General features: G+C 47.1%; 1 protein-coding gene across 2 annotated transcripts in view; it reads right to left on the bottom strand.

The window, feature by feature from the left end:
• Window positions 1–2,428: 2,428 nt before the first annotated feature.
• The window catches only part of NR3C1 (nuclear receptor subfamily 3 group C member 1), a 70,169-nt gene continuing 55,268 nt past the window's right edge, over window positions 2,429–17,329 (bottom strand). For both annotated transcript variants that reach the window (XM_086759202.1, XM_086759203.1), the window contains exons 7-9: window positions 9,752–9,882; window positions 7,562–7,719; window positions 2,429–6,721 (exon numbers count right to left, since the gene is read on the bottom strand). In XM_086759202.1, coding sequence (XP_086615328.1) covers window positions 6,569–6,721; window positions 7,562–7,719; window positions 9,752–9,882 — 442 coding nt within the window. In that variant the 3' untranslated portion in view covers window positions 2,429–6,568. The remainder of the gene's footprint in view (window positions 6,722–7,561; window positions 7,720–9,751; window positions 9,883–17,329) is intronic.

The raw sequence follows: 17,329 nt of genomic DNA on the forward strand, positions 1-17,329 counted from the left end.
CTGCGCTGGGCACGGCCGGTCACTTGTTCAGACCAAGCAGAAAGTGTAACCCCGTCCCAGCGCGTCGGCAGCGCAATTAGCGGCCATATGAGCTGCTGCATCAGCAGTTTCCCCACAACCTCTTCACGTGGGCTGATCCTGACTCCACAGCCTGTATTAGAAGGATTCCAGTACTTGTGAGTTTGAAACGTGAAGGTCCCTGTCGTGACCTCAGCGAACAGCCCCAACCACGCTTCGGGGCTGCGCCAAGCCTGTGCTGCATTGCGCACGGATATTTACCACCCCCCCACCCCCAGTCTGGCTCCGAACCAAGTTTTTTATCAGCTCTTCCATGGGCTCGGGCACTGGAGATCAACGAACTTTAATCCCTGCTGGAGGGTTTCTCCAGGCACCGCTCCTCCCGTCACACTTTGACAAGGTGACTATTTACAGGTTTTAATTTTACACTCTGCGTGCCCCATATAAAACGTTATCAGGCCCGTCAGTAAATGAAGTTATCGGTGATCTCGATAAGGAAAGGAAACGAACCCGCCGGCACGCGGCCCAACGGAGCCCAGCGAGAGCAGCGCCGACCCGCGGGGGGATAACCACAACCGCGTGGCCAAGGAGCTGCGTTCCGTGAAACCCCCGCGCTCGAGCCCGACGGGCAGAGCTGCCCCGGTGCCTGCAGCACGACACGCTCGCGCTGAAGCACGGAACAGCCAAGGATCAAGCGGCACATTGTGGGCCGTCCCAGCGGCAAACGCGAAGTCGAGAGTGCTCGAGCTGGGAAATCTTAAATGGCAGGACTGTAAAAATGGCATTTGATGGCATCTTTTCCAAACCAGCCTGGAATTCCATCATTTTATTGGGATAGCGTGAACAAAGCAAAAATCAGCCATTTCAGCCTCATGCTGGGTTGCATCCGAATTTCCTGGAAGATGAAGCCGGAGCCCAGGACAGCACTGCGGAGACGGCACAGCACGTCAGGGGGTGCCCGTCCCCCCCACAGCTCAGCGCCGCGGCAGAGCCCCGCATCCCCCCGCCACGCCCCGAGCAGCGGCCGCCGCCGCGGGAAGGGCGCGCGGGCGGCTGCGCTGCGGAGACACAGAAACCCTACAGCCAGGTGGGTTCTGGTTTCGCACCACTTAGTCCAGGTACGGCTGAGGCAAATGATTTTGTAAAGGCAACAGGAGAATGCGGGAGGAGGTCTGGTACCAGTGGACCCCGCCACGCCGCGCGCTGGAGCCCATGGCTGCTACCGCGGCCCCAAAGCCGCTATCCTATCTTCATAGCGGCTGCATCTCCTGGAAGCATCTTTCCCGAACCGTCACACAAACGGTCGTTCTCCTAAACCCTGCTCCTGCATTGCCTCCGGCCCCAACCTGCAGCCATCCAGCTTGGAAAGCGCCAGCCTGACGTTTCCCTAAAAGCCTTCGTTTTAATGGCAAACAACTCGACGACACCACTCCCTGCGGGGAAGCTGGCATTTTCTGTTGCTGTTAAACGAGATTTTATTACAGCACAAACCTCACGCTGCAATTCAACGGGGGTAAAGGCGTGAGCCACATTAAGGAGAAATATTCAGCGCTTGTATTTACTGATGGTTTGAAGCCAGGCTGCTTTATAAAACCCCAACGGTCACAAAGCAGGAAAGGCATCTTGTGGCAGTGGTTTTTGTTCCGAGGCTGTGAGACCTGAACACCAAGTGCAACGTCCTCACCGCCGTCCGCCGCTGGAGCGGCCTTCTTCAGCGTTGCTACTTCAGGAAGCGCTTCGCAAGTTTGGTTAAATTCTGCTTTTGGAAAGCCACGGCCCCGTGCCGCAGGGTGCTGCCCCGCTGCCCGAGGGCGGTTTCAGCCCCAGACCGGGTCCCCTTGGCGGGGCGGGTGTCCCAACGCCGGCCCCTCCGCCCCTCGCTCCCACCCAATGCGCTGCATTTTATTTTATATTATTTTCCTTCTATCACTGACTTTTTTGTGTCCGGTACCCACCTTGCTATGGAGGCTTCATCACCGTCCTGACAAGTGTCAGAAACATTGCAATAACAAAACAAATTCCAAATCAATTCCAATTTTTCCTACACACGCTTCGCGCTCCTTCCCCTGGTTCAGTCGTCCTGATGCGCGCACACGCCCCTCTGCTCAGATCTGCTGCCGACTGCCTCAGAAACCTGTGGCAGGTTCCCCTCCACAAAACGGACGCTCCGAACGCAACGGCAAACCTGGCAAGGCTCGGGAAGCGCCGGGAAGGGCTTTCCGTTAAACTGCCCCTCTGGGCTCAGTTACCAGCGCCTCTCCCACTCGACTGAACTGCGGCAGCAATCAGCTACAGCACAGGTGAGTCTCGCATACGAGGTGAATAATGAAAACACAACCGAAGCGGCTCGGGTGCCGACCAGCCCTTTCCAGACACGCAGCAGCAACTCCACAAAACCATTCCGGAGCCGTTTAATGAAAAAAGCAGAATTTTATTATACGGTTTCTGTCCATTATTCGGCATTGCTGTAAATGGCTCACATTTACCGCAACTTCTGTACAGATGTGTGGCTTTGTATTACCAGAACAGCAAATTTAAATGAAAAAATAAATGTTCAACAATTCCACACAAGCTTTTACAGTCCAACATTTCACTGAGTAGGTGAAAACTACAGACTTGTTACTACAGAATTATTCAGCATGAATAAAAAACTACAACTTTTATTTTTAAACAGGAGTCACTGGTTTAATTTTTTATGCTGTTTAAAATTACTGTGATAAAAATAATGATTTTTTTTTTAATAATGCCATACACCGGTATGATATAGGATTTGTCCCCAGCATATACTTTTGTTTAATATACAAAATAGAATAATGACACATCGCTGACTCTATGCTGTTACACGAGTTAGTTTGGAGGCGGGGGATATTTTCACACACGCAGCCTTTCCTCAGAAAACCGCTGCCTCTCGCTGTGCTGCAGAGGCCCTAATCCTCTCCCGAAAATTTGGTTCCTTCGCGACGTCGACGGCTCAGCAACACGCGGTTGCGGACCGGGCTGAGGAAGGACAGGGCTTGGCCAGAGTTACGGTCCCGTAAAATTCCCGCGCCAAGGTACGACCTGAGCTCCTCACTCGACTAGGGGAGACGGGATGGAGCCGACGCTCAGCCAGGCGCTGCCTCCTGTTTTCTACCTTTTTCTGTGAAAAGGGCGAGGTCATTTTTGGGCTTCGGTTGGCACCTCTTCCCAGTGCCCTCCCTCCCAGCTGCGCAGCCCCAGACCCGCTCTGCGCCTGCCGCCGTGGCGATGCCCGGGCGGCGCGAGGCCGGCAGCGGCTCCTCTCCATCCCTGCTCCTGGCTTCTCCTCCGTAAGGCCATTCCCAGCGTCTGGCGGGCGCGGGTTCCAGCGCGCCGCCCCGGCGCGCCCCGAGCTGCGGCGGTGGCCGTCCCTCGGTCGGATGCATGCACTTTGTGATAAGGCACTGAAGAGACAAAGTCAGAATTCTCCCTGCTTTATCCAGAGTGCAGATACTACCCACTGCTACACGGACTACGGACACACAGGACACGGACTGCTCACTGCTCACTACGCACTACGTATTTTTAATCGTGAAGTTTAAAACCTAACAGCACGTACAGGACGATTGCTTTCTTCTAACATCACAGTTTCCTTTTTTTTTTTTTTCCTTAAATCCACAAACTAAAACTGAATGTACAGGCACACAGACAGACGGGCAGAGTGCCTCTCCTCCTACGTTACCAGTTCCCTCGAGCGCTGATTGTTTGTTCGCGTTCACTGCCGTTACTCTTCCGCTGGCAAAAAAGGAAAGTTTTCTACCGTTGTGTACACAAATGCAGCAAGGCTTGCACACGTGCGCGCTGGCACGCCCACGCTCACCCCACCTCCACACAAGCTCCCATCGAGGTGTCGGGGATGCAATTTTAAAAAACATTCTCCGAAGTAGGAACAGTTTTGCTCTTAACTGAAGAGCCCACCTGAACCCAGACAGTGAGAAACTCCTGTCTATCCCACAGGCGAGTACTTTCCTTGAGCTGGGCTGGAAGTTGCAATGGAAATACTGAATACCTTAACTGCTACAAAACGTAGATATTCCTTACAGACCATTCAAAAAGAAGAGAATGATTACATTTTATTGAAGATGATACTTTACTCCAAAGCACTGAATATAGTATCTTTTTTAATAGGTAGAACATTCAAAAAGAGATTTAAGAAAGGATGAAAATTTAGTTTCCCATGTCCCTCGGAAACCAGCTTTTGTGAAGAACCGCAGCGTTCTCGTGCATGCGACCAACCCGTGCCCTGGATGTACACAGCGCTGGTACCCGGGTGCGCGTTATCGCCAGATTCTTCAAGCTGTGCTGCTGTGGAGGCGAGGCTGTGTAGGAGACGAACCCCGAACGTTCGGAGGCGTGTGCGCGCAGGCGCGCACATCTCTCCCGCTTCCATTTTTTGCAGCGGAGCTCTGCTCGAGCACTGCACCGTGGCCGGCACCCAGCCACACAGATAGGAGCACGCCACCCAAGCCCCAGCCTGGATTTTCACACAGTGATTCGATCAGCACCGCCCAGCCCTGAGCCCACCCACCGGACGCGGGGCTTCCTTCCCGAACAGAGCACCTCTTTGGATACGGAACACCGCTGCCTCCGGCACTGCCTCCAGACAAACCACAACTGGTACGGGTTACCATTCAGCATATTTGTGACCCCTACAAAAAATATAATTACATGTATCATGATAAAGCAATCTGTCATCTAAAAATCATCCTTATTATACACTATACAAGCTATTTTACAATCATTTAATAAATTGCCTTTAAAGCTGCAGTAGCCCTTCCCTTCTTTTCTCAGATCAGCGAATATACTGATTATACATACTTGAATCTATAACTAAATATAAAAATATATTAGGTTTCGTATTTTATCAGATGATCTTTCTCATTTCTCTTACACAAATAATCTGGCCACTTTGAGTAAAAAATCAAATTTTAGAGTGGCTTCATAAATATTTAAATTTCGAGATACAGAAAATTGTTAAGGTGCACGTAGAAAAGGCTACTACAGCTTCTAAACGTTTTAAAATATCGTTCTCGATGGCAACAGGAGAAATTCACAAGACCTATGGTAATTGTATGGCACGCTAGTCATTCGGTATGAGGGATGCAGCCCTACAAGGACAGAAAGTTTGGTGTACGACTCGAAGAGCACAACATCAGTAGCGGAGCTTTCCTGCTCTCCAGGAACAAGGACGAACCAGTCAGTGACGGGTGGAGATGTGAAAATGGGTCTCTAACCGCGCGGGTTTGGAGTCTGTGTGTCCAGAGCCACAGCCAGCGCAGCCGCCCCGCTCCGCTGCCTGCGCGATGGCAAACACCTCACCGGCGAGAAGGTTCTAGGGTCGGTACGAGGAAACAGAACGAAACCAAACCGCTGGGCGTAATCACATTCCTGCCTCAGCCGACGGCATTTTCCGAATATACTTGTACGATGACAGATTTAAGTGTATAGAAAATGTGAGTTTCTCCACACAGAAGTAAACTTTTCGTAAGCTATGCATATTTTCCTGAAAATTTCCTGATGGGCAGTCAGGACTGATCCTCTTGGCATCAATGCAGCCCATGACTCTTAGTTATGGCTGTTGCATTATATGCAAAAAATCAGGCTTTTTTATTTTTTCAATATACAAAATAACCTGCTCATTTATATCCAGTTAGGACTGGGTTAATTTTCTACGAATCTGCATATCCAACACTTTTGCACGTGTACCAAAAGTATTTGTTTCATTTAAATTAGACTTGAGAATGTTCTCCCACCCACCCTGGCCCTTAAAAAATGCCAAATTTTTACGGTCACTTTGACGTTGAAAGCTATTAGGTTAGAAAAGCCCAACCCATTTTCACATGAAGATAACTCAAGGATTAATGTCTAGAGGTCATTTAGGAAAGCTACGAGCTGCCCCACCTTAAAAAACCAGCTGTACAATAGGCATCTTGAAGTATTACAAAAAAATTATGTAAGAAAAAATGAACAAGCCTAGTTCACGGTATATAAAGTTAAAGGAAATTGCTAAAACCAGACAGTAATAGCTATAAAAGGCACAACTTCCCTTTTCTGATATACACTTGTAAACTTTCTTCAGGTTACATGCATAAACCAAAATGCTACCTTAACTTTAAAAAAAAAATCCAAAACACTTTACTAAAAAAAAAAAAAAAAAAAAAAAAAAAAAAGCCTAGAAAATTGTCTCCAGCCAACTGCAGAAGTTAATTAGCAGAATGTTCATAACACAGCCTCAGATCTTGTCACTGGTGGTTCTGATGCATCCACGGATGTTGTATGAGGGGAGAGAGAACTTCTGACAAGCACGATTTATTTTCCTTTCCTTTCTCCCCAGTTATTTACCAAATGTGAGAAATCCGCTGCTTCTATAGCCTAAATCTTGGCCCTCTGTAAACCACATGTAGTGCATAATTACAAAAGAAACACCGCTGCAAGGACAAAATTAACAAGTCTGGTAGGTTTTTTCTTTACAAAAAAAAAAAAAAGCTATCTTTTGACGTTTTCTTAAGGCAACCCTTTTGTATTAAGGCAGTCACTTCTGATGAAATAAGAGCTTCTTGATATTTCCATTTGAATATTTTGGCATCTGATTGCTGATGATTTCTGCCAACATTTCTGGGAACTCAATACTCGTGGATTTATCCAAAAATGTCTGGAAGCAAAAGCTCAGAAGATTCTCAACCACCTACAAGTGACAAAGCAAAGCGTTACTGTCACACAAGCGGACGCGGCAGCACGGCCAACGACAGCCTCCCCGCTCCCCAGCTCTCGCCCTGCGCAGCCAACACCGGCCACAGCGGGCGAGCGGCACCCTCGGCCCCGGGTTAACGAGCAACTCTGGTAACCGGCTCTCTAGGACCGAACAAGGGAACGGACGGAGCAAGGCCTTCACAAACCCCTAAGAGATTTTGCATCCGTTCCCATCCCAGCATATCAACATGTGGACAGGCTTAACAAGATCTTTCCAGGTGCTTTGGTAGACTAACAAGAAAAAAAAAAAAAAATTTTGAGGTCTCAAAGTTTCCCTTGCCTTATCCAGCTCAAACGCTACTTGAACTACTTTGGACTACGTGCACAACTTAGAGTACACACCGCAAAAGGAGACAGCCTAAATTCTGAAATTCCTTGCAAAATTAGACCACTACTAATAGTAAAAATAGCACTGACGCATTAATTTAACGCAATTTCAAACACTTCCATAGATTCTTGCATATTTTTTCTCTGATAGTAGTTTTTAAACTTCACATCTCTGCTACTACTGCAAAGTAATTTAAAGTTTCTGAGTTCCTCCACTTTAAAGCAACAACATTTTTAAAAACTAAAGAGATTGAAAAACATATTAACTATAATATTAATTGCTGCGGAGTCCACTGCAAACGTAGCCTGAAAGCACCACGTTCACCTCTTTCTGTGCGCCTTTAGCTAGACAGTAAGGGAGCACGATCGCATCCTCTCATCCGCCCTCCCCCGGTATTTACCCTTAAAAAAAAAAAAAAAAGCCTACAGCACTCATTGAAGAACTTACATCATGCATAGAGTCCAGCAGCTTAGTCAGTTGATAGAACCGCTGCCAGTTCTGGCTGGAGTTCCCTTCTCTTTTCACTATGGCCTTTCCCAGCTCTTTGATGTATGTCATGCGGATTTCTTCAAACAGAGACTGACTCTTCAGGCCCTCCTTCGGAACTGTAACATTGATACGAACCTTTAAGACATTACACATCTATGAATTCCGTCATTATTTGATGTCTGGGGAAACGTGACACTGGAAAGATACCATAAAAATTCCGTGTGCCAAGGGAAGAGCAAGGACAGGATCACAGGATGGCTTGGCTTGGAAGGGACCTTGAAAGCTCATTTAGTTGCAACCCTCCCGACGTGGATCATTAACACCTCTGGGCAGGGCAGTACGAGAGAGACTGGACAACAACCTGACTGCCCAAGCTGGGGAGGAATCCCATCTTGAGCAGAGCTTCTTGGAATGGAGATGGGGCACCAAGAGACAGCGGGCAGATGAGGAGCAGTGGGTTAGAACCCCAAGGTGTGGGGACCAAGGCCGACATTCAGACTCAAATCCATGTTAAGTCCCTGTGCCTACCTTCTCCTACAAGGATGGTCCTTCTAAAGGCCAAGGACTAGTAAACAAATCAGCACAAATCAAGCACATGGACTGCAGTGGTCCTTCAGATGCCTGATTTGAAGCCTTTCGTTACCTTGGTGAAGTGAATGTTAAGAGCTGAAGACAGAGAAGAGAGGGAGCTGAGACAAAACCGACTGAAAGCAAGAGAGGAGGAAAGAAGCCACTAAACACGCTCCCTTCCTTAACAAACCCAACCTTCACTGCCCTTCCAGCATCCCCGAGATGTCCGAGGGAAGTATCTCATCTGCCTTGTCTACACAGGAGATGACAGCCTGTCAACTGTTGCTTCAATAATTTAAATGGAAAGGTCTGCGAGCTACATCTGTGTGAGCTATTTGTCTAGACCTGCATGCGATTCCTGTTTTACTGCTCCTCTTCTCTTGGAAAACTTGCACAGAATCAGAATAAACAAATTAAAATTGTGAAATCACGGATTAGAAAGCCATACAAATTCCAGCTATTCAATTTTCAGAAGTTCCACAATGTACCACTTACACAATGTATGTACTAAAAAAGAATGTGAAAATATATTGTCTTTCACTGTCACCATAACAAAGGGACCTTCTGCTGGTTAACGCCGGTCCTTGCCATATTCACTCATGAATGGGCTTATTTTTGCCAGTGTAGTCTCTTCCCCACTTCTGCCATGGAAATTCCTTTAAGGAAGTTTCCAATTCCTGCGAGGAAAGTTGGCCTGCACCACATCCAAAACACATGAGGAATTTTCAGGAGATCTTTCAGAAACTGCTTTAAATCTGCAGTTTCGGAGAAGTTTCGAGTTCCTACAAAGCCCACAGCAGCGTGGAGCTGAGTTTTCCTGTGAAAAGAGCCCTTGTCCCAGTTCTGGGCTTGGCAGGCGAGGCCGCGCCGTCCCTGCCAGGCTGCCGAGGCGACGGGCCGGCAGCGCGAGGAGGAGCCGGCCACGGCCGCGCACTGCGCCCCACATCTCAGCACCCGGGGCCTCGCCGCGCGTACAGCGCTGGGTTACAACATCCTCCTGCCCTCACTCGGGAACAGCCCAAAGCTACAGGGTTCTCACTGGTTTTTAAGAATCTATGCTATCATTCACTGGAAATATTAAAGACAAGGAATGTCCGAGCCCTCGGTGTAACGAACTGCCTAAACTTTGAAAAGCATTTACTTGTCAGCATGTAGCAGCACTATGTTGAAAAATCTTTCCGTCTCTTTTTTTTTTTTTTTTGGGGGAGGGGGCGGGAGAGGGAGGGGATGTTTGTTGGGAGGGGATGTTTAAAAAAAAAAAAATTTCACAGACATGAAATCATGGCTCTGACCATTTCTTTGGGTCCTGGAGTACTCAGCTAGCTTGTGATGTATTTTTTAAGAATTTTAAATCGCAATTCTGTTCGGCCTCTCTGCAAAGTTCTGGACACAATCTGTGATACCTTAGCATGAATGTCTCGTACCTGCTAAAAGCAGAACCCCCTTCACTAGCCCGATACAGTCAGGGGCCAAGCAGCACATTTTGACTTCTATCTGTTATCAGATATCCAACACAATTTTAAAGTACACATGCACACTCATAGTACTGTTCACACGGGTACTTAATGATCCACCTACTTGTAGAGAGGAGAAGCAACGTTTTCATGCAGAGATACTCTTCATAGGAGACTTGAAGCCGTGACAGCTCGCGGGCAATCATAAGCATGTCTTTGCACTGTTCATACATGCATGGTAGGTTCATTCTCTGCCTAAGAAATAAGAGCATAAAAAGCAGTTAAATGTCTAGGTATCTAAAAGTCCTAAATCCAAGTTTTTCCATGCTTCATTCAAGAGTGGTAGGGGTTGTAAAGGCAGATGATGAGCTAGTACATGATCTCACAGCAAAATAATGTTTTTTCTCCAGTGAACACATCTGAGGCGATTGCCTTGGTCACCACATATAACTGCTGGCCTAGAACCGCAGCACGAGAGGAGCATGACGTACGGAAGCCCAGTGTTACAAAGGCAGCCTCTATTACCAAGGACCGATCAGTAAGCTCTGTTACCAACTGCCAGCACAACAGTTCAGCACAAACTTGACAGAAAAATCAAGTTCAGTCCCCGTGTGACAAACTTCTCGAAGCCTGGCAGTCCCAAAGTACATATCTGTACAAAGAAACGTGATGGCATACTGTACGGGAGATGAGACTTCTCTAATACTTTCAATACTTTTGAGAAGTCCACCTGAATTTAATACACACGTGCTCACTGCTGATACCATCAACTGCCCAGAACGTCAAAGTGACTTTATGCTTCTCATATGCTTTTACATTCTTAAAGCGATGCCTAGAATTGCAATTACATTTCATTACCTTTGTACTGTAATAATACGGCTTCTAGCCATAAATGGAAAGACATGTCTACAACCAAAGGAAAATCCTGGAAAGCACCTACTTGGAATCAGAATGACAAACATCATGTATTTATATACTCTTTTCCTTTTATTTTTTTCTATTTCAATGAAACCTTGTGTCAAGACAGGAAATCCTCCTTTTATTCAGTACCTCAGCAGACGCAACAATCCTCTCTACATGTGCTTTTACAGCTCGCTACTGTGAATACTGCAGGATCACCGTTGTGGGTGGGACGTGGACAAGAAGAACAGATTCATTCCGAAGAGCGGAAGAGAGATTTATGCTTTTCCATTTAAACTTTTGTAGAGAAGACAACAGGCAAAACAGTACGTTTCAAAAGCAATGACTACACAATCTCTCTACAGTGATGCTAGCAATTTTTTGTTAATGATGTGTCACCTTTTCTGAGATATCACCTATTTAAGCTTATAAACAGACACAGACAAACTTGAACCCCAGTATAAGTTAAGAGTAAGATCTGGTTACGAAACCACGCCAGTTCCTCCAAAGCTGCTGTCACTTTTCAGGTCTCCCTCCCTTAGCCCTGCAAGAGTTATACAACGTAGCCGCACAAGCACCTGTAAAAACTCTGAGCGAAAACAAGAAACACGCACTCTTCTCAAGGTGCAAAACCCTACGAATAACAGGAATTCAGATGTGCTTTGAAAGACAGAAAGAACACAAGCTATTGAAACTCTATTAAGATCAAACCAAGTCCGAGTCTAAAACCCCACCATTTCCAAACGCATGCCGCTGGACAACTCCTTCTGCGGTAACAGGACTACGTGCGCCACTGCCGCGCATGCACGCGGTACCCAAAGCCGTATGTGTGCACGCACATACACGAGCCCAGACACACCGGCGTTACGTTACACTTCAACAGCCACGGTGCAACAGCGAGAACACGAAGTGCACAGGAGGTAAATGCCATGAAATAGGAGTAAGTGTAAGACGGTCGGTCGCAGGCTGCTTCTCAGGGCGCTTGACCCAAAGCCACTCTTCGGCTGTTTGGCAAATTCTCTCCTAACCCCTCTGGGCTGTATCAAAGGGCATCTTACATATTTCAGATTGAGTAATTGAAACACATTCTGTGACAGGCCTCAGCAGCTTTCCTCATGTAAAACGACTGCCATTTGTGGGCAGAAGGTTAAAATAAACGTTATGAAACGGGTCAGCCTGTCATTTATTTCTATCTGCTGTAAATGCAATCATCACTGCAACTCTGAGAATCTATGTGAGGCCATGTAGATTTTTGGTAATAGCAAGGCTACACAAATTGCAGTTCTCAAAAACGAGAACAAAACGCAGCCCCCTCTGTTGGAGAAGGCGGGGCGCACAGCTGAGCCCTGCACTATGCCCCCGAGGGCAGCAGGTCCAGGCTGTGTCAGAACAACAGGGAAGCTGATTCACCAGATAGCCCTTACCGCTGGCAAAGGGTCTGGGAAGAGGGCCCAGACATTCCCCTCGCAGATCTCCTGGCTGGAGCGCACGGGATGATCTCAGCTGCCACAGAGCTGTGCGTGGAGGGAGGCTGTCCAAGGACCAGGGCCGAGTCACAACCACAGAGCCAGCGAAGAGCGGGGGCCGCGGGCTCTCTTCTTACCCCCTGCTCCCTTGCACTGGTCCCCCTCCCTGTTAGTAACTTTGTCAATTAATTTACCCACCCATAAACCAGATATGATATCGAACTAGGTACTATACTTAGCTCTTTAAAACAGACGTTATACTGAGCGATGGCATCATACATGGTTACTTCTTAGCAGAAACCATCTACAGAACCATACTGACTCCACGCAGTCCCCAAGCAAAGCCACGGTGATAACCAGGGCTGGCAGAGCGGGGAAGCTGTGCGGTTCGCAGTCAAGCTCCACCAAGGCTGAGGAGCCGCTGATGTGGCAGGCAGAGCCGGGGCTGAAGCCCACGGAGCACCGGGGAGCTCCCCGCTGACACGGGGCGCATCGCGGCAGCTCGACGCTTTTGCGATCAGTGCCATTCCTATATGAACGGTCTCATTTATAACTGACACACGAACAGCTGACCAACGTCATTTTATCACTTCTGAAGTGATCCTCCCACAGTGACTGTAAACCCAGTCCGACTCAAATCGCCCTGTTCTCTAAGTATCTCACACCCCTCTGCTTTTGTAACCCGCTACCACAGACAAAACACGCGGGCCGCGCACCAGGTGCGAGCTTTAGCTCAGTGACAGCCCATGGATCGCACACGGGATGGACATAGGCATTCTGTGTGGGACGCAATGATTTTCAACACTGCTGTGAGATAGTCAGTTCAGCCAAGCCTATAAAAGAATAAAAATCAGTAAACAAGACGCTGGTATTCTGAAAAACAGATTACACTGACTCCACAGAGTCAGTTACAAAAGAACGTTTGGAAAAAATTCTGCAAATATGACAAATGATAAAGCATGGCTTGTAAAACTAATCACTTTTTGTTTCCTTCTGTTCAAAAAACAGCATTACAGATATTCTGTACCACATAAAATATTATAAAGACAAATCAGCCCAAGGAGCTGCCCTCAAACCTATGAAGAGCAAAGGGCAAGGATGATGAGCACGCAAACAGAGTCAAAATCCTAAGTCACTTCCAAGAACTTCTTTCCTGAAGCCAGGCAGCAATTAGACGGCATTGGCTACTTGGTGAATGCAACTGTACAACCCTTACTGTAGCTCACTGTAATTTCACGTACACGGTGACACAAACAGAGACCTAAGGCTGACAGAGCAGCAGTGCCAACTCCAACAAAAGCACTCTTTGGATCACAAGTTGTGGAAATAGTTACACAACACTGCAAAATCCCAGGTTTACGCAGTCTCCAAATACTAAATGATGGTAAAAAGCCTAAGATTTATTCAGCTACCAAACTTTTCAACAACTTGAATTGAGTTTTGTGTGCATATATAAACAAACACACACACACACATATATATATTATACAAAATTGGCAGCTAGTACAGACATATCTCCATTAAAAAAGGTAATTCTTCTTGTTTTGAAACATAAAATGATGAGCTTACTCAACAGTCACACAGGAATCCATGAAAGTATATTATCTCTACCCAGAAATTAGGTATAGAAATGTAAATCTAAAATATTTTCCACAGCATTAAAATAAAATGTATTTTTACCCTCCTGCTGAAGAGCTGAGTAAGCCTCCCCTCTCCCCGTCTGCAGAGGAAACCCTGTCTACTGGCTGCTCTGCAGCTTTTCCCCGCGCAGGGAATTACCCGGGGAGGGAACCGCAGCCTGACACACCAGAGGACGAAGCTGTTCTGCTGACTGAGGTGGCAGTGGCACGGGGCAGTGACTGCCGCCCAACGGGCCACTGACCGTAGTGGAGCACTGCGTGTTTCCCGTTTTCCTGCCCAGGGTTAGCAGGCCTGGAGCCCTGGCTGCCGTTCCCTCCCTGAGGGAGCACTGCTACCTTCCCTGCCTCACAGGGCGAGCATCAGCAGCGTGCCGCTTCGATCCCCCACCTCCAGCCACCACCAGTTCGCTTGTAAAAGGGAGGGACAGAGAGAAGCTTTCACGTCGAGATCCGGATCAACTGGAATAGCCCGGGGTTCAGAAAAAATGGAAGCAGGGAGAATGATGAAGTGACCCATATTCTTGCAGAAATGATAGCTGGATCTTCAGAAACTCGTCCTTCCCTCCTTCTGTTTTTGTAGAGAAACAAATTAAAAGCTGGACAGACGCAGCATAAGCACATGAAGTGAAAGCGATGCTCTGTATATGTCTGGTGAACCATTTTGCACTCCACAAAAGCTACGGGAAATAAATTAATTTCATACCACAGCAACTTTATAATCCACGCTACCCAGCCCTACCAGACACATTAATTCAGGATATCCAACATGTGGTAAGTATCATTCAAATATATTGGATGATTCTCCTCCTTTTTTTTTTTTTTTCTTTTTCCCCTCCTAAACAAATGATAGGAGTACAGACACAAAAATTGAGTATTCAATAAATATTCAGTTTTTAGAAGACTGTTCAAACGACTGGGCTGTCAGCTTAAGGCTTAAGAACAGCAGAGTTTAATTCTCTTCCCACCACAGGCCGCATCAATGACACTCGGGACATTCAATTATGCAGGAATTATTAGCGCAATGGTATTAATGAAGAGTGGCGTTCAGCACTACCACAGTAAAGCTACCTCAGCACTAAGCCAAAGAAATCCACGGATTTCTGGGAAGCTTTATTTGCAGATGCTAAGGATCTGTTAGCTGAAAAGGCAGGAGCACAAAACTCTTACGGGTTAGGCAGGTTCTTTATGCTCAGCCCAGTTACGCACAGTTGCCTGGAAAGTCGGTACACGAGCCGGTGGATCTTGCTGCTCCGTGTCCAAGCAGCAACTACACAGGAGCAACGCTGGAGAGGGCCGGTGCAAGGGTAAATGCATGAAAGACTGGCGTTGCTCAGATGCTTGAGCAGATACGTGAAGCTAAAGAAAGTCTCATTACTCTCAGAAAGAATTCAATCCTAAAATATTTTGCAGTTATGTCCACTTAGATCACCAAGGCTTAGAGAACCCTTCAAAGCCAGTTTCTCTTCCTGAAGCCAAAGATACTGAGTTGTACGAAACAGAAGTCTTAAAAGCTCAGAAACCAAATAAATAGTTTCTAGAAACCCACATAAAATCCAAAGAAAATTAAAATAAAGTAATTGCACTTACTGGTAACCACACAGCTAGCACAAAGGAAGGCAGTGTATCCTCGTCGTTACTCGCTATTCCCCTTGTCCCCACCAACATCAGCGCTGCAGCCTCAGCTCTCGGCAGCAAACACACAGGATTAGGGACTTCTCTGCCGCCACCTCGCACTAACTGACCCTGCGCTCACAGCCCTCCGTACCTCACCCGTGCCACGCTGCTGCAAGCTACGGGCAACGGGGGCACAAGGGAACAGCTCTGAGACCAGCTCTGGTTTACTGCTGAACGAAGACAGAGAGGGATACACAGAAATAACCTGATGCTCGTCTGGTCCATTTCTTGATTTACACTGTCCGTAATAACATCTATACCCTTCTCATGATCCTTCTGAGGGTCAGTTGTTTGTAAGTAAAATTAAAGGATTTTTTGGGTCAAAAGCATGCTGAATTTATTTTAAAAATCATACTGACTGAGATTTGAACATTTGTAATTCCATATACGCAGGTTGATGTTTATCACTTGTTGCATAATAGTATACACACAGCTTTGATGTGTAAACTGAAACTACGCAACAGAACTGAACACTCACCCAGGAGTACCTGCCACTGTTTGGTAAGGCTGGAACGACACAGGTCTGCACGGGGGCTCGTGTGAGGCCCCGAAGTTTGGGCCAGCTCCTCAACTCGTTCAAGACTTCTATTTAAGAAAAACAAGTGCATCATCAGTCTAAAGCCTGTGGCTAGAAGAGACGCAAGACCTCCTGGAATTGTTGTATTCTAACGCAGCATGGATAGAGACACACAATTTTGTTCCAGTCCTCCACTGAAATAACGCTTTGAAACTGCACTTAATAGACATGAAACCAGAACAAATTCTTAGTTACAAATGAGAAATGTTCAAATAAAGAGCTGATCTGTAGAAATGTCACTTGCAGATCTCAAAAAGTACAAGTTTGAACAACTTGTACCCCTGTATCTGCATGCAGAAATTAGCAGCTACTGAACAGGAAGCCAAAAACCTGATGAGACAGCTTCAGCTAACTGTAAAAACTACTGTGGCCCCAGACAATCAAAATGCAGGTTCTGATTCTGTTACACACACAAATGGGCAACTGCATACAGTGGAACCAAGCTTTAAAATTCATGAGGAAAACCAACAAAAACTTTTTTCTATTATTGCAGAGAATTCACTGTAATAGTATGAAACACTGCAATTGGTTTGGGAATTATCAAACGATAGAGTTGTTCTGACTTCTAGAAGATGCTTATTCCTCTATCTTGGACCTGTTTCTAGCATAACTAAAATATAAACCAAGTTTTTTGGGGAGGTGTGGGTGAGAGGTGGGAAGGAGTTGTTTGGGTGAAAGATCACTAAGATGGGTAACAGAAAGTAGCACTGAATAAACCCCAGAATGGTTTTTAAGGGATACTGAGTACTACACTCCTGTCTTCTGAATGGTGTACCAAGCAGAGGGAGTGGACACATCTGATCAGTGAAATCCAAGTGGATTTTTCTCTTGATGTCCATGATGGGTGGCACAGAGGAAGCCACGCAGATGCTGAGAGGGCTGGAGCAGCTCTGCTGTGAGGCCAGGCTGAGAGAGTTGGGGCTGTTCAGCCTGGAGAAGAGGAGGCTCCGGGGAGACCTGAGAGTGGCTCCCAGTGCCTGAAGGGGGCTGCAGGAAAGGTGGGGAGAGACTCTTCAGCAGGGCCTGCTGTGATAGGGCAGGGGTGATGGTTTTAAAACAGAAGGAGGTAGATTCAGATTAGATATTAGGAAAAATTTTTTTACACTGAAGGTAGTGGAACACTGGCCCAGGTTGCCCAGGGAGGCGGTGGATGCCCCATCCCTGGAAACATTCCAGGCCAGGTTGGCCGGGGCTCTGAGCAACCTGATCCGGTTGGAGATGTCCCTGCTCCTGGCAGGGGGGTTGGGCTGGATGGCCGTTAAAAGGCCCTTCCCACCTGAACAATCCTGTGATTCTGTGTCTCCCTCGCCCTCCCAAAGATTTCGGCATCAGTGCTGCCTCCCCAGTGGCACTGCCCTTCTGCCTTTCCCCGCGGGTGCTGCACTTCATAAGCTTCTTCTAACTCACGCAGTGGTTTTATGCATTATTCAGTATTTGCCATGCTG

The sequence above is a fragment of the Chlamydotis macqueenii genome, chromosome 14, assembly GCF_036417535.1.
Source record: "Chlamydotis macqueenii isolate bChlMac1 chromosome 14, bChlMac1.mat, whole genome shotgun sequence".
Classification (NCBI taxonomy): Eukaryota; Metazoa; Chordata; class Aves; order Otidiformes; family Otididae; genus Chlamydotis; species Chlamydotis macqueenii.